Below are 24,753 nucleotides of genomic sequence, written 5' to 3' on the forward strand. Positions count from 1 at the left end.
TAAAAACTTACTGAAAACATCCTTGAAATGTCTGCATGTTTGGAAACCAAAACTAGCCTTCAGACTGATATCCTTTTCCACTCAGTAATGAATCAAGTGTCTGTTTCCTAGAGGTCATTTTTGTACATATATGTGAGAAGAAGAGAGGCAGAGCACTGACTGCAGAACTTGAATTTCGCAACCCAAAAATGGTTCTATGATATATGGATACATTAATTCTTTGATATACTTTTGTTGGTAATATATTTTAAGTCATCAGTAAATAAGAGCTTGTTATTTAAAACACAATTTTGATGAGTCAAGTATTTTTACAGTAGACCAAACAAGAACCTAGAATTAAAGTCGCTCCTTTTTACCTCTCAAAACCAAGCCCTACCTGTGTGATTAGCTGCTTTTACCCTCTAGTCTCCCAAAACCTTCCATCTGAAACCTGTCCTTTTCTGTCTTCCCCTTTTTACTCTTTGTCTGCACTGTTTATCCGTCTACTGGCTGACAGTGTCTTTACATCCAAAATGCAAAGCAGACAGATGGGCGTCTCAGGAAAGAACATGACTAAGAGCACCAGCATCAGCGGGGACATGTACACGCTGGAGAAGAATGATGGCAGCCAGTCTGACACAGCAGTGGGCACTGTTGGTGGCGGCAGCAAAAAGCGACGGTCCAGCATTGGCGCGAAGATGGTCGCCATAGTGGGTCTCTCAAGAAAAAGTCGCAGCACATCTCAGCTCAGCCAAACTGGTAGGAACTAGATTGATTTTCTCTCTCACATTACCATTTAAATGTACATAATACTTGTGTATTACAGTTTAATCATTTGGAGATCCTGTTCAAGTTGCCTAATCAACAGTGTTCTATGGAATGAAGAAAATGGTCGAACATCTTTTTTCTCTGGGCATTTGCTAAACGTTAATTTTTTTTTAGCAAACATCCTTTTCAGGTTGGACTGAAGCTTTTATTTTCTGTTTGCTGGAACCGACTAATGCGCTAATTCCTTGCTTCTCAGGAACCAACATGAGCTGTACTTCTGTTTGGGGAAGTCCTTACAGCAGTTTGTCAAGGGGCACTGAAATGTTGCAAAATGCCTTTGCTTTTGTCACACATAATGTTTGCGTATTTCAACAGGAGTTTTTTTCATATTTGAACATGCAATCTTTTTTTTAAACAAAACAATTTTTCTGAACAAAATGATATGTTTTATTACTTTAGTAAAACTGTTTTATTGCTTTTTAATTCATTTCTTTTCAGCTTACAAGTGTTTTCACCATCAGTATAAATTTTTGTCATTTCTGTTTATCTCAATTCAACTTTGACATAGAAATATTCTTCCTAGGAAAATGGAGAGTTTTTCTGCTTTGATGCCTAAAGCATTTAAAATCTTACACACTTTTTCTATTTCTTCCTATTTTGAGGAAAATCCATATAATACACTCTGAAAAGCTCTCATTGTCAATTAAGGAAGCGGTATAGGACAAGTGTATTTTACATGGAAAAATGTTACTTTTATTTGAATAACGTGTATAAAAAGTGTTTAAGCAATTTATATAGTTATGCATATATACTATATATTTCAAATTATATACATAAGATATATTGTATGTTCAGTATTTAAGTAAAACTGTTGCAATTTTATCATATGGTTCAACATAAGTTTACAGTGTCCAGCTGTGTGAGGTCCCATTTAAGATCTCCATTGTGCTAACCACCACTCAAACATGGATAAGAGATTTTTCAGTTCTCCTCCAAGTTTGCAGTTTGTATCATGAAACCAAAGTTATGAGAGTTTTAATGTACAACTAAATAGAGTGAAACAGTGATTTGTACTGTCAGAAATTGTGTCAAATTTTTAACGTAAACTTTTGTAGGAGTGGGATTTAAAGTACCTGGAAAGAGTAGAACTTAAAAAGAAAGGAAAAGAAGAGGGATAACAAACAGTGCAGAAGAGGGAGGAGTACCGGAAGAGAGCAGGGAACTTGAGTGTGTGACTTGAACGCGATATGAGACAAAGGAATGAAAAAGTGGGGAAAGAACGTCTCTGAATATCATGCAGACACTGATGGCTCCATCAGTAGGCAAGTCTTTGCAGCAGTCTTGTGTTTTACCAGCTCACTTGCAGATTATGGAAATGGCAGTTTCATGTACATTTCTATTTTCGCTGAGTTGGAATGAATGACAGACAAAAGATGAAGTCACCTTTAGACAAATCTGGGAAGTGTCTAGTTGGGCAAAAAAAAATTAACCACTTGCTTACCTGGAAATCTAAATTTTACTCTTGTTTTAGTATAGAGCTATGTAACTGCATTGATATATTTGATTATAAAGTCCAATACAATGTACTACATTACTGATCTAATCTGGTCTCTCATAATACAAGAACTATTAAATGAAGGATGGCAGCTCTTTGTACAATGTTCAAGGATGTCTCAGCACTAGAGAGAATCTATATTGTGTGGTTGGCCTAGATTTGATTTAAATATCATGCTGTCTTAGTTATTTGGTAGTTTCAATCTGAAGTTTTTCTCTCTGTTATATCTAATCAGTTGCCCAACAACTGATTAGATGCTTGTCAGGGAAAAATGTAAAATATAATTTTTTCAAAAGTACTCAAGGTCTTTTGACCCATTGACCGTGAATAGGGTGTTCTGAAAAACTGTTGAACAAGGAGGTGTATTTTAGTGCTATTGGAAAAGCAGCAGAAACCAGGGAAGCCTGCATGGCTCTGGTGGGTGTCTCTGCTCCCTCAGCTGCTCCATGGGAGAGGTCTGTGCTCAGGGCTGACCTGTGCCTGACCCCAATGAGAGCGGCCAGTGCACCTCCTGCTGCTGTCTTCTGAAAAGGTCCCTCGTGTGTTGGTTGGATATGGGGATATGGGTTGTTTTGTAGAGCTGTTACTGCACACCAGCTCCTGCTGCCCTATTTGACAGCACCCCTTAGGGGCCTTTTTTGGTGGCCACATGTGGCTGCACCTAACAGGACAGGCACATGCATTGTTTAAACAGCTGGATCATGCAAGCGCGCTGATCATATGGTGAGCAAGCTTGTGGCCACATGTCAGCCCCGGGATGAGGTGTATGTATAGTACTGTGGCTCTGGTCACACAAGGTGATGGCCTTTTGGGTGGATGAGGGCGAGGTCCTGCCAGGAAGAAATGTCTTGCATGTCTTAACTTTCCTTCTCAATGAGAATGGTGAGACACCAGAACAGGCTTCCCAGAGAAGTTGTGGATACTCCATCCCTGGAAGTGTTACAGGTCAGGTGGGATGGGTTTTTGAGCAACCTGATCTAGTGGAAGGTGTCCCTGCCCACAGCAGGGCAGTTGGAACTAAATGGTCATTAAGGTCCCTTCCAACCCAAACCATTCTGTTTCTATCCATTGGTACGTCTTAAAGAAAATGTTGGACACAAGTGCTGTACACTAATGCCAGAAGACTAAAACTTGCACTTTTTTTAATGTATTTAGTGAATTTATAAATTTCTCTGGTTTGTCTCGTCATGTTCCTGTTTTTGGATGGTAAGTGACTGCACAAGGAATCATGTATTGGTACAAGCTGGGATCAAAACACTCATGTTCTGTAGATGTCCTGTGAGTAGTTTTCTGGAACCGAGAGGCAGGGGATACTCAGGTGGCAGTGGTCCCATGTAGAAATGGGATCTAAGTAGTTTCTTAGGGTTTTAGTTAGTTTCTGAAGAAACTACATCATTCAATGGATTGGCTAAGTATCTCCTTACATATCAGGTTTGAAAAAGCCTACCGATGCCAGAAGATAATACTACTTCTATAGAAAGTTGTGATCATATTTATAGCAATGAGGCTTTTATAAACTGTGTGCTCATATGGAAGTCAGTGAAGAAATGCCTATCTGTATCTCTGACAATTTTTAAAAGTGTTTTGTAAAGTATAGTTTTATTTTGGTGCTTTTCTTCATTCATATTTCATAACTAAAGCTATTCCAGAAGTTTTTTGAAAGTAGGGCACAATAACTGTTTTCAGGACTGTGTATCAGACTTACAGTACATGCCTTAAAAGGTCCATTTTTAATGTCCTTTCAAATTATTTTAATATAATACTTGTTATTTGTCATAGTATTAAGAAATTGACACTCAAAATACATACAACAATGTATTTTTTATTCTGATCTGTAATTCTTTTAGTATATTCAGGTAGGAACACTTGTTTTATGGGTAAAGGGGATGTTGATTTCTTGTTATAGGTGGCAGCAAAATGGGTAATTGTAAAATAATGATAATCACAGAATCATCATCGTAATATTTGTTACCTAACAACAGGGTTTAGATTTCATTCAACTATGGCTAGTGTATGTTCTGCAGAACATAGATAGTGTATATTCTATCCAGAGAGAGAACATGAAATATGACAAAAATCTGAATAAGCAATGCTCTTTTCTCCTCAGACATTTACAGTCTCAAATGCCTAGAAATTGCTAATATGGTAACTCTGCTGACCAAGCCCATAAAGGGTAATGGAGGTTAAAAAAAAAAATAATAGAAAAATGAGATTAAAATAGCAATTCAAGAAGTTGAAAAGATCTGATCTCCACAGGGGCAGTAGGAACTGATCTTTTCAAATTGTCATAGCAAGGAAATCCAAGTGTGCTTTCATATCCATCACATGAGAAGACCTTCAGTGGTGCTCTTTGGATCACTACTGTCATGGGATAAGAAGGAGCAGAAAGTATGTCAGTCTTAAGAGCATTGGAATGCAGAAAACTTGAATAAAAATAGATGGAGACTCATTCTCTGATATCCATTTGGGCTTGAAAGAGAGTTGCAGTTTATTTTTTCAAAAGTTCATACTACATTTAAGGATGTGTGTCAGTGCTGTACTATTTTGTTCATATTATTTGATTTAATGAAAATTTTAAGTGTGAGAATATACAGTATCAGTATTTTGTGAACTGACTTGGCTTATTTCAAAGCAATTTAAAAAAGAGAGCATAGAAATTCTTTAATCTTAGAATCAAATTAATGATTGGATGGCACAAAAGTAGTTTTACTTAAGGTAGCTTTTACTTAAGACTTCAGTAAAAGACAAGACACGGTGGAATAGAGTAGCAGGACAAACTAGAATTTATTTTACTTCTGTTTCTTGTACCTTTTCAGTTCCACAAAAAATAGCTAAAGGTATACTCCCTACTCTTGAGTCAAGCAGTCATTCCTAGAACTAACATTTGGTGGTTTAGAGTTTGTGTTGTAACCTTCAGGTCCTGATTCCACAGACATTCTTTCTAGTGGAAAAGATGACTTTCTTTGCAGAGGAAAATAGAATACAATATGCAAATCTTAACAGTGTTGGCTTAGCTATTCATATCTGGAATGCAATCATTTTCCTGCTGGACAGTCCTGAGGAAACTGATAATTGGGCTTCCACAGAGGTGCAGATCTGTAATTCTCAGTTATATTTCATTAATGAGTAAAATTCTTGCCCTCTTCTGATTATACAGTCTTAGACGTCCCTTTCAACTTCCATGCGCTGTCTGTGGCAGGCAGATACCTGGGTGTCTTGACTTCTGTTATTTAGCTGACATTTCTCCTTTAGCTGGGAAAATGTTTTGTGTTTTCTTTAGTTATTCAAGACCTATTATGTTTCTAGACTGATTATATCCAAAAGCCTAAACACTTTAATTTATGTTTTCAGAATCTGGAGCATTCCATGGATCATACATACTAAAACACTTCCCAGGTGTACACATATTCAGTCACAGGTACAGGGTCCAGTGTACTCTTGGAGACTAAGTCCCATGATGTCTTTGGGTATATGATCACAATAGATGAAATCTTTTAAAAGAAATGACAAAAAGCATGTAACAGCATGACTTGAGAGTCATCAGTGCAGTAATGCCTGCAGAGGGGTGTAACCACATGTTTGTTCAGAAGTAAATGCCCTTGTGTGTCTCTGTAGAGCATTGCTCCAAGGTGCTGTGTTCCAGAGTACCCTCCACATGCACATGTAGCAGATGGTGCTGGGGGGCAACTGAAGCTGCCTGAACTGGGGTTTCTCTATGGCAACATGTTGCTCCTCGTAAGCTAAGTCCTCTTTTTAAGATGCCATATGTGGCATGAAGTTATAGGGCTGTAAAAGTGGAATTTTGAGACAGTGTTACAAGCTTTCTTGACATCCTGTATAATTTTGCTGGGGTTAAGCTACATAAGCTACAACATAAGCTACAACATTATAGTACAAAAACCAGTTGATTCAGTGCCAACAAAATGATGATTGGCCTTGAGATAATTAAATAGTGTTCATTAAAAAGAGGCACTTCCATTTTAACAAATTTTGTAGAGGTCCAAAGGGTGACCCCAGTGTAACAAGGTTAAAGTATTTTGAAATCTTGATATTTCATGGGTACATCTTTTCTTAGAAAAAATGTAAGAGCATTAGGTCTCTCAGGGCAAAAGCTTGAGATTTTGTTTTCTTTCTGTGTTAAAAGCCAGATTTTGGATTCTATATGGTTTGTAGGGTATTGAAACTGCTGTCTAAAGTGCTGTATTCATAACAGTCTCAGTTATGTCTGTCATGGACCAACGATGTAGCCTATAGAGCAATTTCCTCAATTTATGGAATAATTGAAGGGAATCTATTGGGAACATTAGACTTGGTCTGGTATGGAATTTCACACTTCTCAATTCAAAATGTGATTTATATAAAAATAGTCTTCTACCACACATACAGTTAATATGGTTCCCATTAAAAAGAGGATGATTAGTCACTTTAAATGGTGGTAACTAAAGGAGAAACTACAATTATTGTCTTTCATTGTCTAAAATGAGACAGAATATAGTAAGTAAACTATTTACTGAACTAAAAGTGTATTTGTTTAAATAATAGACATTGCTGTTTTCTATTCCTAGAATTTATATGGACAAAATGGCAACTGAAATTATCATTCACTACTTTTAATTTGGCCTGTATTTTATTTTTTTTTTAAATCATATATATAATTCAGGTGATTGGAAGCAAGCCTTTTGTTTGTGGTTTTATCTCCTCTCCTATTCCAGAGACAGACTGCTACTGTTATAGGATTGCTTTAATGTGTAGTATTATACTTGTGTCAGTATTCTTGATGTGTAATCTGATTTATTTTCAAAATCAACACATATTACATTGATAGAAATATAGGATTAGCAGTTGACAAGAGATTAAGGCAAATTTCTCCTACTCATTGGTTGAGAATTGTGACCTGAATACTTTACCGAAGAGAAAGTACCATTATAATGAATGCATTACCAAGAGCATTAATCAGCTTTCACTAAATAAACTCTGGAGAGTGTGCTAATAAATAAATAGACTCTAATTACAGACCGAAAAGATCGACTACACAGTCTTTTAAATATACTTATGTTCTGTTTTTAAATTTTTTTACTCCACATGTAGGAAAAGACTAGGGAAGAAGGCAGTACAAAATCTATGCAGTTCTCCTCAACAGATTTTCTGTAGAGGGAGTAGGTATATATTTGAGTCCTCACACGTTCATAAAGATTTTGTGAGAGATGGATGCAGTGAAAAGAAACATATACCTGAGATTCCAGAACTGAACTCCAGACAATGATCTTACAGAAGTCTGCTGGAAGACATTTCTCACACACAAAGTGTAGGTGACACCTTACACTATACATAAGGGGAAATTCCAGGCAGATGAGAAAGAAGTCCTGTGGTGAGACTAGAGAGTAAGAATAAAAGGCTTAATTTTGGGACAAAATATGCAGATCATGTACACCAACCGAGCAATACTGCCCCAGTCACAAATTACTCTCAGATTTCCTCTCTGTAATACAGTTATCATCTCAGTGAGGTATATGCCTGTACGATTTCCATCTGCCTGTGGTAGAAGTAGAACTAAACCCCCTGGCTGTAAGCATTTATAATGTTAAAAATCTTTACTTATGTTTCAAAAAATCATTTTCCTTTCTTAAAAAGAAAGTTTCTTATATTACTACTTGATCCCACTAATAAGAGGAAAAAAGGAGAAAGCTCAAAGTGAGATCAGAACATTTAGCTTGACCTTCCACAAGACTTTTTTTCTTTCCATAATTAGAGGTAAAAATAGAGAGAGAAATGTAGGGTGATCTTTCTTGATAAGAATACTGCTAAGCTATCTTTCTTATTGAGAGCAGAAGAATTGTCATAAGATCCTGCCAAAAAATATACATCTCATAAAAAAAAAAACAACTTTAAAGCTGTTTTATTTCTGTTTTCACAGTAAACATGATTTCTTTTTTCTGTTGTTACATAAGGAAAAATTTAGGCTTTCCTTAAAAAAGTTTCCATTTGAAAACTCCTTTTGGGATTTTATAATCCTTCAGTTAACACGTGATACAATATGTGTGGATTTCTTGTTGATTGTTCTGTGAAAAAGGGCTCTGATTTTATACTACTGAAACTTGAGAGTGAAAAGAACTTTATAGGGCAATCTCATACTTTCACTCTGGCAATTATTCAGTTTAATTTGCCTGAAATATGTGCGGTTCTTACCCGTAATTACAGTTCTGTGTATCTTTGTAGTTTATAATTTAGGGAAGAAAGTTCAGCTGGGTTTTTTTCCAGTTTAAATATTTTTTCTAGCGTTGTCAATTTCTTACATAGTCACCTCAATGATTACTGTTTGTATTGTTCCAGAAGGATAATATTCATCTACCCATTGCTCTGTGAACCACCATTACTGAATAACAATTTGCGGTGAAGGGATATTTGCTTCAGGTCTCCAAAGTCCAGCAGGAAGAGGGTTGTAGTACTTTGCTGTTAGACAGTTATCAGAGGAATGATTTTAGCACCAGAAAGTAAATAAATATTCCATTTATATTTACAGATTCATTAGGGCTGCATCTTTTTTTTAATTTAACATTTCATAGACAGGCTTTTTTTCCTGTCTGTTTCTTTACTTAGATGGAATGCAATATTAAACATCTTTTAGCAAGTCATATCTCAATATTGTATTTATGTCTTTACCCATGCTATCAGTAATACCAATAATAATCCTTTGATAAATTAAATTCTCTTTCTAAGGGTAGAAGGGAATTTATAAAGTAATTGCCTGAAAGTAAAAAAATCATGAAAATAGTCCCAAAAGAGAAGGTAGTAATAGAGGCATGCTGGCAGACTAATTCAGAACAACTCTCTGACCTCGACTGGTGTGCAACTTACACGGATGTTGTGGTGTTAAAAATTCAGTTTTAGTGCACTCTCTTGTTGCCCATTTCACTGGCTGCTGTGTGTCTGTGTTACAAACATGAGCAATCTGTGCTCTCTGTAGGACAAAATGGGGAGGTAAAAGTTACAGAACTTCTGCTTTTAAACACTGCACAGGACATACAGCTCATGGGAAATCATGCAGATACTGAGAACACAGTTGTGGGAGTTCTTGATACTTTCAGACATTTTGTGGTGATGTCCCCTTATAATAAACTGGGCTATGACTCCCAGTGCATCTCCAGACCATTTAGACTGCTTTTGTCTTCCATGGAATAAGTGTGATGATGCCATCAGCCAAAACTGATATGTGCCACTTAGAGAAAGCTCCAACAGAAACTCTTACAGGAGAAATTATATTAACAGAGTAATTTAAAGTTAGGTAAGTGTACTATTGATGATTCCCAGAAAATACACAAGTAACCATTGGATCAGTAAACTGAACCCTTTGCTCACAATCAAATTACCCTAACCAATAGCCTGCAGTCAGGGCTCTTTTATCAGTGCTTTATTCGTCCAGCTGGGTCTTCTTTTATCTTTTTTTGGATGCTAGCAATAACTTGCAAAATAGTGCACATCAGGTATATGCCAGATAGTGTGTGCCAGGTACTCCCCAAGAAACTGGGAAATAATTTTTTCTTTTCAGCAAAGGAGGAGCTCTGAACCCAGGTCTCCCTCTGTCATGGATACATATTCTTGGTTGGTTGCAGTGTGACAAAGACATTTGGTTCCTGCTTCTCTAGAGACGTAATTAAAGAAAGCAGTAGCCAAAATTACATTTCTTGAGCTGAGTTCTGCAGCTGCAGTTTGTAAAGCTTACCAGCTTTGTCCCTGAGGCAGAATGTGCAGACCAGTGGTTTTTGAATGCTGATGTGGAGGATAGGTCCCTGCCATATCCCTTTTGGCAAGTCAGTTTCTTCTCAACATGCACAGAATCAAAATTAGAGGGAAAATTAGGGTAGAAGTGCTGAATTTGAGGAACTTAGGTAGCACTGGGGCTCTGAGCAGGATTTTTCAGATTTATTACTTTGGAATGAGATGCCAAATTCCTGTGCATTTTAGGCACTTGTATCCAATTTTAAACCATTTTCCATTTATATGTGACCTTTGTGGTCTGTATAAGTGAGACAAACACATGGGAGGATAAGTGAAGAACAGAAAAGAGAATTTACCTGAGATCAGCAGAAGTCAATGAAGAGCCAGAATATAAGCCTAAAACTTGTCAAGACCATATTTTCTGCTTTAGCACAAAGAAAAGATATTTATGGAATTATGTACATCTTTCTGGATGTACATTGTGCTTCTTAACTATGCTATTGAAGAACTACAGGTTAAATTTTTATTATTTTTTTTAATGCTATAAAGTAAAATACATCCTTATATTTTTCAGTTACCAAATGCTTTGGCAATGGATAGTGAGGCAATTGATTGAGGACATCACAAGTGCATCTAAATTAAATGGAAACATGAGAATCTAGCTCAAGGAGTGCAGTGGTGAACTGTGTATTTTTGCTACTGTATTTTATATTTTAGTAGTTTACAACAGAGGAATTCCTCCAAGATTTTCTTAAATGTCAGCACAGGTTTTGTTATTGCCTTTTGAGTATTGCTTGAACATAGTGATAGGATTTTCTCTAATACTGTTAGGCATATGTAAGTTCACTTAAACTCTCTCTTCCTGCTTAGGGAGTTTATCAAAAAGCAAAAAAATTTAATTGAGAACATGTCACAGAAAGAAGAAAACATTCAAGTTGTTGTTCTCAACCATTTGTAATGGTGTGTTTCTAGGAAAAGGTGAATTATCCTGTAACAAAAGCAAAAAATATTTTTTCCTGATCACTGAAGTAATTTGTGTGTGGTTCTTTATGTATCTGTATAAGATAAACATATTCTATTTTTAGCAGTCCCGTTGTTGTTTTTTTTTTTGTAAAGCAGTCAAAACATAGTCTTCTTAACATTTATATCTACTTTTAGGAGTCTTTCCTATACTTGCAAGTGCTTGTGTAAGTGACATTGAGTCTTTTTACTGTCATGATCATTTCATTACAATATGAAATGTTAAGCTATATATGTTATCTTATACTAATCAAATCTCTACTCCAAAAGTTACAATCAGATCTTATTCAGTTTTGTAACTATAGTACTCTAATATTTTGGGTTTGCCCTTGTCTGATTTGGTTTTGGTGCCAGCAGATATTATTTTTAGGTTGGTCCATGAAATCACGTTGAGACTTAATTGAAAATATTCACAGTAATAAGTACTGTTCTTGTTACTATTTCCTGCAGTAAGACCTGTCAAGAACAAATTTGTAATGTGAAGGAAAAATTGCTTTCCTGTGATTAACTAAATTAATTAATAGTTATCCACATTACTTATTTTTTTATAAGGTGAATACCTAAAATATTTTTGAAAAATTAAAATTAATGCAGTATTTTTTGTATCACCTGCAGTGTTAAGGCAGTGTCATATTTAACAACTATATTAAGCAGAAAAGATAACATAGTAAAACCTCATAAAATAAAACTGATTTCTATAGAAACTCAGTATCATAGATGTTCTAAAATCTATTAATTATATGTTTTAGCAAGGTTTTTTAAAAACAGCATAGATTCTATGATACAATAATATCAGAGATATACCACCGAATTTGAAGGCCCAGTAAAAGCCTTGTCTGTGTTTCACCAAAATGTGCTTTTTCTTGAATAGGACAAAGAACCTCTTCTCGCTGCTACCAGATATTTCCTTTTTCTGTCACTCTTTCTCAGTTGATTTGTCCTCTTTGTTTCACTGGTGGACAAGAACTAGAGAAACCCTTCAGCTGTGTCACTGGTACCAGTGCTATGCTTTGTATTTTAACTTTGCTATCTTATCAAGAGCCAAAGTCATGTCTTCATCAGCAAAAGGACAGAAATGTCAGAAAGCTTAGAAAATGGCTTACAGTTAAATATGTGAAATGCATAAAAGTCTGGAGAGAACTGTTCACTGTGCTGTTCTTATCAGCTCCCCAGTGGCTGAAGACCACAGTGCCATAGGGGTTACTTCTAAAAGCACCACTTCTCAGCTAGTGGGCAGGCTAAGAGACTCTTCGTGTTCTGTTAATGTACTCACAAAGCAGGTACCCATCAGAGTCAGGCTGCATGGAAATACCAGGATCAATCAGTTCAGCATCTTCCTTATGGAGAGCTCTGTAAGTGCTCAGTGCTCAGTAGAAGTCATTAACTTGCATGCCTTTTGCTATTCCATTTAAACAAGTGCTTTCATGCAGTGCGTTGGCAGATTATAGGAATTGTTGAACAGAACCCCACTGGGAAAAAGATTCTTTGCAATTTTGAAATTATATTTTTCAGATGGTCCAAGCTGGATCTTGGCCTTTACAACTATGCTTGTCTCCTCTCAGTGGGGACATGAATCTAAACGTGTGCCAGTTTTGTCCAGTTTGCATATTCTCAGCTCTTCAGGACTGAGAAAGAAAATTTTTTGTCATTTGATTTGAGCCTAGTGCCATCCTATACTCATCTGGCATTTGAAGATATGCAGTATATATGGAATCTGAAGGTCTCCTTCTGGAAAGACCTCTAAAGCTCTCAATTTTACAATCCCTTCAGGTTATATTTCTAGAGAGAAATAAAAAAACCCATGATCTCTGTTACTTTAGTACTATAAATATAACCTGAGAAAATTAGTTTCATGCGGTCACCCCTCCACGATGGAGGATTTATTTGTCTGTGTGCACTGTCCATAACTCCTTGCTGGTTTATAATGCCTTGGATAATTTTATCTACATTTGAATGAGTAGATCACAAAGATAATTAAATTCAGGAGGATATGGTATGTAGCAGAGCAATGTGCTCATAATACTTAACCTGAATGTAAATCCTACTGCAGCCTCTATCTCCACAATTGTTATTCTGAGTTTTATAGCTTCACGTTTCCTAATTATTTTCTTTTACATATATATATATGTATACACATAAGTATATATAACTGTAAATATAAATATATATATAAATATTTATAAAATATATACATATAAATAAATATAAATATGGAGAGAGGATAGAAGTGGCTGAAATCACAGTCAGTGATTACACAGGTAAAACTCATTAAAATCCTTGAACTTATTTTCCACTTAAATTTTTGACGTATCACCAAGAATTCTGTTCTCATACGAAAATACTTTGTAGGCTGCTAATTAGCCTTTTTTAGCTAATTTGAGTTCCTTCCCTTTAGTGGAGATAACTGTGTTTTCCAGTTCCACCTTAAGCCCATCAGTTCCTGCTTTTTCTCCACCTCTCATCCTGAGTTATGGTATGTCTCTCCAGTCTCTAAATACCAGACGTGAAGACATTTGGTTGCTATTTTTGTTTTCGGCACAGAGAGAGTTTGGATCTCACCGAAAGTAAGTATTCTTGACATGCACGTAAACATGAAACCAGTGACTTCCTAGGAATTTTCTAGATTCTAGGAAAACAAAAGACTTGATAATTAAAAATATTAAGAAGAAACTGTTCTACCAACTGTTCTGTGAAAACAGAGTTCTGTAAGACATGGGTCTTAAATTAGTCTGAAAGGAAGGTACTACTATCAGAGGATAATATTGGTATCAAAGGAAGGTAACGAGGTATATCCAACTAGTAAAAGTGTACAGATCCAGGTTGAAGGGCTCAGTGTCTGTGGCTGGTAACAGGCAACCTGCTGAGAAGACTTTCAACAAAGATGAACTGCAGCCTGAAAGCAGAAGTGATTGGTGAGGATGAACCACAGCAGGAAGCAGCAAGGCAGACTTTAATGTGAGAGAAAGAGTCAAGAGGTGAGGGAAGGGGAGTATGGAGAAATTCAACAATTATATCAGTGAAAGAAGGAGAAGTAGGCACACAGAGGAGGGGACTAAATGACAGCATGAGTCTGGCTGCATATTAGAATGTGGGAATCAGGAACAAGGAAGTCAGAGGAAGACTAGCAGCTGGGGAAGATTATAGCAAAAGAGAAAAGCTTTTGTGAAGGAGAACTGTATTGGACTGCTTGGAGTGACTTGGGCAATTCTTCTGAGAAAGCAGACTACATGGGCAACTCAGACAGCAACCCCTTTTCTTCCATGTCATGCTTTCTTCTTCCCTATTACTCATAAGACTTAATTAATTTTCTGCTACTGTTTGAGCTCAATAATTATTTATTGTTAGTGTATTACCAGTTTGTTTTAATATTAATTATTAAAAATTAATATTAAAATAAATTTAATATTTTAAAAGTGTTGTGGTTTCTAACAAACAGAAATAGTAATGTAAAATCACTGCTTTGTTGGCGACAGGAAATGAGATTATAGTTTCACAGAAGAAAGTAAGAAAAAAAAAGTCATCTGTGTTAAATTCTCTTTTTATTCTGAGTTAAAAGTTCATTTGGTTTTTTCTGTTCTCTTAAGATGCATCTTAAGATGCCTTTCTGAAGTATCTCTTAATTTTGCAATGAAAGATAGAGAGAAAATGTGATGATTCTTTGAAAAAAATTTAGATTCATCAGTCTCAAATTAAGCAAGCATTACTTAGATATGTATTTGAGAAGTATCCACATCTGTCGAAGATATATGATTATAATATCATGGCTGGGCTTCATGAACAAAGATTTGGGAAGGGCTCTACCCACGTTTGTTACAAGCGCGTTGGTGGCTAAAAAGGCCAATACGAGACAGTCTCGTCTGATTGCAAAAGGCACACCAGAAAGACTCCTTAGGTGGTGTATTCTGCAAGACACGATTCTTTCTGCGTTGTCTTTTCTCCTCAAGATTGTTCCTGTGTTCTTTCTCAAAAGCATCAGCAGCGTTATAGATGGTGTGTCTCCAGGTCTCCCGATTGGAGGCCAGAGTAGACCAGTTATGTTGATCGATATGGCCAAGGCTGAGATGTTGTTTCAGGGAGTCCTTGTATCTCCTCTTTGGGGCTCTTCTCTTGCAGCAGCCAGTGGCAAGTTCACCATAAAGCAAGATCTTAGGGAGGCGGTGGTCCTTCATCCTTGAGACGTGCCCTGCCCAACGCAGCTGTGTTCTCAGTAACGTGGCCTCAATACTTGTGACTGCTGCTCGTTCTAGAACAGATGTATTGGTCACATAATCTGACCAGTGGATGTTTAGTATTGTACAGAGACAGCATTGATGGAAGTCTTCTAGGAGACGCAGGTGGTGGCGGTAGATGACCCATGATTCAGAACCATATAAAAGAGTAGACAGCACTATGGCTCTGTAAACACTGATCTTTGTACTTTTTTTCAAGTGTTTATTTCGCCAAACTCTTTTATGAAGCTTTCCAAAAGCACTATATACCTTTGCTAACCTGTTGTCTATCTCTCTGTCAGTCTTACCATCCGAGGAGATGAGGCTACCTAGGTAATTAAACTGTTGGACTGATTTGAGCACTGATTGGCCAATGGTGATATGGGGATGATGGAAGACTTCCTGAGGTGCAGGTTGATGGAGAACTTCTGTCTTCTTTAAGCTGACTTCCAACCCAAAGAGCTCAGCAGCATCTGTGAAGCAGGATGTTAAATGCTGCAGAGCTGCTTCTGTGTGGTCATCAGCATAAAGCAGCTCTCGGACAAGATGATTTAAGGTCTTAGTGTGGGCCTTTGGTCACCTTAGGTTGAAAAGACTTCCATCAGTACGACATCGAATGTAGATACCGTCCTGATCATCGAGGTCTGCAGTGGCCCTTTGGAGCATCATGCTGAAAAAGACTGTGAATAGGGTTGGAGCGAGAATGCAGCCTTGTTTCACACCATTAGATATAAGAAAGGGCTCAGAAAGTGCATTGCCATATCTGACTTGTCCGTCCTGATCCTCATGGAGTGAGATGATCATTTTAAGGAACTTGGGGGGACAACCTAAACCTTCCAAAATCTGCCAGACCTTTTCTACTCACAGTATCGAAAGCCTTGGTGAGGTTTCGATAAGGTTACGTAGAGACCTTTGTTCTGTTCCCTACACTTCTCTTGCAGTTGTCTGAGAACAAATACCATGTCTGTGGTACTTCTGTTGGCTCTGAAACCACATTGACTTTCAGGTAGAATTCCTTCTGCTATAGTGGGTATTAGTCTGTTCAAGAGTATTCTTCCCAGGATTTTGCCAGCAATGGAGAGCAGAGTAATACTACGGTAATTTGAGCAATCTGATTTAATTCCTTTCTTCTTATACAAAGTAATGATGACTGCATCACGAAGCTCTGATGGTAGTTCACCTAGTTCCCAACAGCGCACCATAAACTTGTGAAATTTAGCATGGAGTGCAAGGCCCCCATGTTTCCAGACTTTGGGTGGAATTCCATCAACTCCAGCTGCTTTGCCAATTTTCACCTGCTGTATGACCTTGAGGGTTTCTCCTAAAGTGGGGGCAGTATCCAATTCGTGTTTCACCGGTTGTTGTGTGATGGACTGAATTGCTGAGTCTTGGACTATACGGTTGGTACTGAAAAGAGTCTGAAAGTGTTCAGACCATCGATTCAGAATGGAGGTTTTATCTGTCAGAAGTGTTTGATCATCTACGCTGAGTGGAGGGCTTTGGACCTGGTTTTTAGGCTCATATACTGTTTTCAGGGCCTCATAGAATCCTCTATGATCACCTGTATCTGCGCATAACTGAGTTTTTTCAGCTAGATTGATCCACCACTTGTTCTGGATGTCACAGAGTTTCTGTTGGAGCTTGCTGCATGCAAGACGAAAGGCTGTTTTTCTTGCGTGACAGGATGGCAGTGTAAGGTGTGCTTGGTGGGCGGTTCTCTTCTTCCTCAACAATTCCTGGATCTCTTGATTGTTTTCATCAAACCAGTCCTTGTTCTTCTTGAAGAAGAACCCTAAGGATTCTTCGGAGGACTGCAGGATGCTGTTTTTAATATGGTGCCAAATTGTTTCAGGAGAGGCATCTGTAGTATCTATGGCATAGTTTTTGAGCCTAGTTTGAAGGTTTGTCTGGAATCTGTCTCTCACTGTGGCTGATTGGAGATTGTTAACTTGGAGTCTTCTCCTTGGGATACTGCCCCTTTTAGGTTTGAATTTAAGATTGAAGTTTAGCATCATGCACTGGGCATCACGCGAGTATGGTGGACATCGCGGACATCTCTCAGTCGCACCAAGACATAATCGATGAGGTGCCAATGCTTAGATCTGAGGTGCATCCAGGTTGTCTTTAGACTATCTTTCTGCTGAAAGATAGTATTAGTGATGGTGAGCTGTTGCTCTGCACAGAATTCTAGCAGAAGTTGACCATTATCATTGCAGTTTCCAATACCATGCTCGCCTAATATTCCTTTCCAGGCTTCAAAATTCTTACCTACTCTGACATTGAAATCACCAAGGATAATGATCTTATCATCTGTGCACCCTCCTTTGTCTTATAATTCCAAAAAAAAACCCCTTTTTAGTTGTATCCTAAGTAAAACAGTGATGTTTTGATACTTTTCTGAACATTATTGTATTTTACTTCATCTGGTCATATTAAATGCTCAAAATTAACATGTTATGTATCCAGTAATTACCTAATATGATCTTAATGTAGATCAGGACTACTCTGTTTCCTTCTATTTTGTGAAACAATACTCTATTTGTTCATAAAAGTGACAACTTGCAGTAATAGAAATACAATACAGACATACTGTTGGAAAATTATATCAGCATAAAAGCAGGCATAAGCAGAATGGAGCCATTTCACAACACAAGTATTTATGCCAGTGAATGCCATGTGTTCCTTTTAAAACATTTTAATACAATGCCAAAACTGTTAGCATAAAAAGATAATTACAATGTTACTTCTATTTGTTCTGAAAATAAATTACCAGTACAGACAGAGAACCATAAAAGGAACAGGAATGCAGCTTCATTCCACTCTGAGATTTATCATTTAGATGGTCAGAGCACGTACATTATCTTTTGATTTTGCAGAAGTATTTAATACAATGTTAAATAATAAATGCATAGTCTTGAGAGTGCAGCTTTTTAAAGAAAGAGTCACTAAAAGTATTTCAGTCAGGAGGAAGAACAGGTATGTTCCTTGTTATTGAATTCCAAAGCTTTTTAGAAATCGGTTAACCTGATTTTCGTATGACTATGTAGCCAGATCATCATATTCAGCACTTATGATGATAATATTATTTTGCATCCACATCATTATTTCTTACCCCAATTAATCTGCATTTAACTGTTTGCTCCCACCAGTGAAGATGGTTGATGACTGAAGAAATTGTTTTGTGATAGGATCCATATATTCTCATCACAGGACTGTGGCAAAGAAACAGATCCTGAGGCTTAATGCACCTTTGTCATTTCTGTAGAAGTACAAGAAAGTAGGGCAGGTGACACAAAGCATCTAATACATCTTGATGAGAGACTGAAAAATAAAGATTTTAGTATGGCCACCTGCAAATGCTAAGTCTTTTCAAATTTTATGGACTCCAAAGTCCTGCAGCAAGGGACCTGCATCCTCAATGACCCAAGAAGACCCTTCCAGCCATATGTTCTGGACTGACACCCCCTCCACTTCCCTATCAAAGTACTCAGTCAGATTTTTTATTTGAACTGAACATGATATAAACTGAGGCTAAAGAATGCTCTCTAGTGAAATAGTTGCTTTATAAATACAAAATCTCTCAGACCAAACTTTGTTTAGTACTATGATCCTCAACATATTTCTTTCATTTTCTTAAAGTATTCTTTTGATATAGTGCTGTTTTTAAAAATTAAATCATAAGGAAGAAGAAAAGGTTCACAGACTACCCTAAAAGTCAGTGATTTCTAATCTCTAAGCAGGCTACATCTGAAAGTGAAGGATCCTTTTCTAAAACTATCCTGTTCTTACATCTTTTCTGTTTGATAGCTTAGGCATAGCTGACATTCACTAGTGGGGTAACTACAAAAGGCATTTGTAGTTGAGGGTAGTTGACACAAAATGCCGAATTCTTCCTAATTTAGAACTGTTTAGGTAGCTTTCATGTGAAAATGTTTGTTTGAGTTTAAACTGTGGATCAAAGATATGATGCCCTCATAAAATGGCCTTCGTGTGTATATAAAATAACCTTCTAGCAGTAACCTTGGATGTCAAGATGTAGGATCATAGTGAGAAAGTACAAGCAAAGAAAAGAAAATATTAGTTTGATTAATGGAAAATCATAAAATCATATAATGATGGAATATTTTGGGTTGAAAGGGACATTAAAGATCATCTAGTTCCAACACCCCTGCCATGGGCAGAGATACCTGCTAAATCTCAGACCTGCTAAATCTTAGATGCTGAGCAAAAATCCTCTCTTTTGTGGCCTTTGACTCCCTCACAGTGGCTATAGGTCATGCTTTGCAGTGTTGTTGTTGGGTCTCTGTCCCGTGACTAAACTTCAGCTGGCAGGCAGAGCTGGTCAGAGAGTACCAGCTGAAAGAACCTGCTGCCTGCACCTCAGAGAGCATACAGGGACTCAGGGCAGTAGGAAAAGCAATAACCACATTACTCGATGCTTTAGTCAGTTGAAAACAAAGTCGAATTTCCTATAATGTCAGTTATGTGTGTTGTCTGGGTGTCTGGTTAGGAGCCCAGAATATAATGAAAGCCTCTATGGTCTCTGAAATAAAAATAGATACATTTCTCTGTTAGTTACACCCAATCCAAAAGGATAAATTCAGTCTGGTCTGAACTCAACAGTGGCTCTTCAAATCTCACTAGATAATCCTCCCTGCACAATCTTCTGCAGCTGCCCCAGACTGTGTCCTCAGTCGACTTTCCTCTGTTCACAATTTTCATATGATCGCTGAAGTTCCCTTTCACAGCTAACTTTTCTATTTTAAGTTGTCTCTCTTGTATAAGAAATCCCCTCCTTGGTCATACTGAATTCAAAAGGAGAACTACTGGATGAATTATTTGACTTCCAACTGGCCCAATCATGTACTTGCCTATGTCAAAAATCACAGAATCACAGAGCATTGGAAGGGACATACAAGGATCATTGAGTCAACTCTTAACCCTGCACAGGTCAAAACATGTGCCTGAGAGTGTCTTCCTAATGCTTCTTGAACTCAGACAGGCTTGGTGCTGTGACCACTTCCCTGGGGGGCCTGTTCCAGTGCCCAACCACCCTCTGGGTGAAGAACCTTTTTCTAATATCCAACCTAAACCTCCCCTGACACAACTTCAGGCCATTCCCTCAGGTCCTGTCACTGGTCACCACAGAGTAGAACAGTGCCTGCCATTCCTCTTCTCCTCACACAGAAGTTGTAACAGCAATGAGATCTCCCCTCAGTCTCCTCTTCTCCAGGCTGAACAAACCAAGTGATATCAGCCGCTCCTCATATGACTTCCCCTCAAAGCCCTTCACCATCTTTTCATTCACCAGTCCTTTTCCTAGGGTGTAGATCCAGTAAATGTCAGTTCAGGAGGCCCTATGTCCCTGCAGACTTTCATTAGCATCACCAAGACTCTGCAGGCTTTAGAGTTTGTGTCTACAGCTTCCTTTATGTAACTTGGGCCAAACATTTTATGGCTACAGTCATTCTTTTAGTTCATTCTCATCTGCTAGCCTGAACTGCATGAATGGGAGGTTTTTTCTGTTCCAGCTGAAATTTGGCAGTGGTGATCAGTGATTTCTCCTAGTTTAATATAAAAATTAGTTCCACAATTTACATCAAACCCCAGACTGAGGTGTTTTCTGGTGTCTTCCGGTGTTTTCCAGTTTACATATATATCTTTGACTCTGTCATTTGTTGGGTGTGCCCTAAGAAGCAATTGATCTTATCATTTATTTATATATCATCTTCACCTAACATTTAAATTCTCTCTCTTTATGTTCTCTCTTCCTCTGACAGATCTCATCACCTGTTTGCCAACACCCTGGCCACTAATTTTCCTTAATCCTGTCACACAATTTTACCTATATTCAAAGACTTTCCTAGTTAGGAAGGCAAAAGGAGTTTCCCATTTCTCTCTGTAGTTACATTTTGTGAAATGGACCAAGTTTATAGTTTTCAATTATAAACTGTCAATTATACAGGAACTTGAAATGGGATTATCTGATACACTTCAGTCCTCCTGGATTTAGCACAAAGCAAGCGTAGGACCCGAGTCAAGATCTGTATACTGAAAAGGGCATAAATGCCTGAGTTCAAGCAGTCAGAGTTGGTCACTGTCTGAACACAAATTTTTCTGTGTTGAGGCTTTCCAAAAGAGAAGAGAAATATTTTCATCACTCTTTACAACTGAGAAGTTGTTCAAAAAATAAGAAAGTTTATTTCTTATTAAGTCATCTCAAACAGAAGATGTAGTTTAATGTTTTCTCCCCTCTGTTTTGACTCCACACTCAAATTCCTATGTTTATTTTTTTCAACAAAAAATGAAGCTACAATTGTTAAGAAAATAATATAACAAAGCAACACAGAAAATATAATTATTTGGTTGTATGTATTTTTGGTAACCCCACAGCCTCAGTAAGGACACAGAGCTAGATAAAGTAGGAAGAGATGCAACCAGGGTGATAAAAAATATGGAATAGAATTTTTTCAGTTCAGAAAAAAAAAATGACTGAAGGAGATGATTAAGGGCTGTAAAGTCAGGGATACTGTGAAAGAAGTGACTACAGAATAATTTATTCATTGTTTTCACAATGGAAGAACCAGGGCATTGCAGACAATTACCAGGCAAACAAGCAAGAAGTACATCTTCACAGTACAAATTTGAGGGACCTGTTCTATAGGATGCTGAATGGACTTGATGTATATACTGACTCAAAGAGAGATTTAAACCAAATGAGTTGAGTTTGACCTAGCAATGGCAATTAAAAAAGCCTCTAACTCACACATCCTCTAAATCAGAGGTCAGTGAAACAGCAGTGTTCTTTCCTACATATTTTTTTTCTTATATTTCTTAGCCATTGATATTAGCCATGCTGACAGAGAGGATACTGAATAATTGGATATTTGTTTTTTCCTGATACGGCCATTTTTATTTTCTTATGTTTTGTTCATATTTATCTCTGGTCTGGGAGTTGAAAAAAGCCATCTGATAATTAGACTACATGGATGCTGGAAAACAGAAGTTTGTGTGATTTATCCAGCATGGCAGATTCAGACCTTTAAAGTAACATCTCTTTTCTCCTCACTCTGAAGACTTCATCTATTTTAAGTTTTGGTTGTCTTTTGGCAAAAGTCTGAGTAGCTCATATCAAAGCTGGATTTCATTATCCCAGTTAAACAGCTTAATATTTTTTAAACTTTTTGTTTTTAATCCTGATTAAGAATACTTATCTTTCTTCTAAGAACAATATTCTAGCCATGATCTTAGTTTAATTATAAAAGATTTTAAATGAAATAAGTGCATAACTCAACTGATTCCTGTGCTTACCTGACATACTCCTATGAAATCTCAAATTTAATGATAATCTAGAGAGGTTCATGGAGTAACTACATATTTGCACAGGTATAAGCAAAGACAGGATGTGGCCCCATGTCTTTAGTAGACATTGGCACCAATAGATTAACTGCACAGTCTGTACCTTTCTACTATATATCACATTTCACAGAGTAAAATAAGGTTTAAATTAAAATTTAAAACATCCTCAAAATATTTACGGGTAAAAAATATTCTGCTTTACTCATTTGTCACATTCATTCTTAGAGAACATTTTTCCTCTCTTTTTACGCGTACAGAACTGAACTCATCTGTGTATTAAATGACCCTGAATCTAAAGATATTCTACAAACTAAATACGAAGATATTAAGATTATTAAACATGGTGGGACTGAATAAGGGTAGCATATAGAGAAAATTAGAATTTTATTAACTAACTAACATTAACTTTATTAACATTTATTAAAGACCCACATCATAAAATTTAAAAAAGAATCAACTATCTTTGAAGCACGACATAATAGGCAGATGTAAAAAAAAATGTATTCAAATAACTCATTTGCTCAACTTAGTGGGTTGCTTCTATTCTAATTGAATTTTGTAGAGCTCTTTAAACAAGAATGCTGGTGCAGAATCCTGGTGAAAGTCTGACATTTGTTAAATCCACAAAGGATTATTTTAGAAAGTAACAATAGTCAGTATTCACACACACAGAAAAAAAAAGAAAAAGAAAATGAAAAAAAAAGGAATTTTAATTAACAAAATGTGTATCTGTTTTGTTTCTGAAACAAAAGAAGCTGTAAGAAATAAGCAAAGAATTCTTGGCTGGACTTTTAGGGTTCTGAGAACCCAGAGTTCCTGAAAGATCCCTCCAAATGAAGTGAGAGCAAAAGTTTCTCAGGTCCTCTACAAAATAGCTTATGTGCTATTTAGATGAAATTTATGGAGAAAGACTTAACAAGCATACATTTTTTAAATAAAAAGTTGTGTTGATTATTTGGGGGTTATTTTTAACATATCATTTCTATATAAGAATATTTCAAATTAAATATATATTGTCTGTGAGATATGTCAAACACATGGGCTGTTGCCCTGATTGCTTTTATCAGTCCATCATCAACTCCTACACTTTTCCAGTATAAAACATGATATAGGCACAAGTGGGTGTGAATAAACAGAATATAGCATTTTTGTAGGTATGAATATAAATATGCATGTGTATGTAGACCGACACACAAGTGTGTACTGCAAAAGAGCAGTCACAACATAGCTGGGCATCTCTGTCTGGACTGGGGGCTGGGAGGTGACCTGCCCACTTGATCTATTTGCAAATTGGCCCGTGGGCTTCTGCATGGGTGAGTCAGAACAGCCTGTGTGTTGTACCACTGTCCACTTCGCTGAGTTCAAAACTTGATGTGCCTTTACTAGTCCAAAAAGGTTTGAGAACCTCTTTTACATAGCTGACAGTCACCAACAGTATCAGTCTTTTGGGATTCTGTCATCTAGGTTTGGTTCTGCCATTTTTGTGGCTGTAGGTAGTTCCTAGTGGAGTCCATAGGTTTTCTATTTTCAGTTAACATTGACTGTTAAATCCTCTGGGACTGAAAATTCATTCATTTGCCATAGTTGGTACTTTGGCACTGCAATCATATTGTTTTAAATTTTTGTCCATTGAGTACAGAGGGAGCCAAGGAAACTGGCTGAAACTAGACTCCTAATTTTAATATGCAGAAGTGAAATGAGATTACTCTTGGTGCATTTCACTGTCACACAGCATAGCAGGGTCGAAAATACCTGAGCTGACTCCAAGCAAACAACTGACATAATCTGCAAATCCAGCACTGATTTAGTTTCCAGTACCCAAGCTGGGACTAAAGTACCAGCTCCATTGTGCTGCATAAGTAAACACATTATGTCACACAGCATGAACCATTTAGATATTTTTTTCCTTTCTTTTTAGTTGAGAGTCTTTTCTTCTCTATCCCAGAGAAACACCTTTGCTCTTAGATGAGTCACTACCCACTAGCAATGGGGACTTCTGTGACCCTTGAAAAAGAATACAATTGCTGGCTTTTACACTGTTAAATGGACTGGTCTTTATTAGAATCATACTGGTGCTGCTTTTTATTTAAAATACAAGCCGATGAGGCTCACATTTCACTTTCTCCTCCACTGAAGGAATCAGAATTC

At 37.1% G+C, this 24,753-nt stretch overlaps 1 protein-coding gene across 45 annotated transcripts in view; it reads left to right on the forward strand.

Moving 5' to 3' along the window:
- RIMS2 (regulating synaptic membrane exocytosis 2) overlaps nt 1–24,753 on the forward strand; it is a 448,944-nt gene that overhangs the window by 392,245 nt on the left and 31,946 nt on the right. For 35 of the 45 annotated variants that reach the window (XM_017806448.1, XM_017806455.1, XM_017806452.1 and 32 more), the window contains one exon: nt 497–738. The exons of 7 other annotated variants lie outside the window; for them this stretch is intronic. In XM_017806448.1, the coding sequence (XP_017661937.1) occupies nt 497–738 (242 nt within the window). The remainder of the gene's footprint in view (nt 1–496; nt 739–24,753) is intronic. 3 more of the 45 variants (XM_017806450.1, XM_017806484.1, XM_017806483.1) reach the window with 2 other exon arrangements.

Source organism: Lepidothrix coronata, unplaced genomic scaffold (assembly GCF_001604755.1).
Source record: "Lepidothrix coronata isolate B3197 unplaced genomic scaffold, Lepidothrix_coronata-1.0 Scaffold15, whole genome shotgun sequence".
NCBI classification, from domain to species: Eukaryota; Metazoa; Chordata; class Aves; order Passeriformes; family Pipridae; genus Lepidothrix; species Lepidothrix coronata.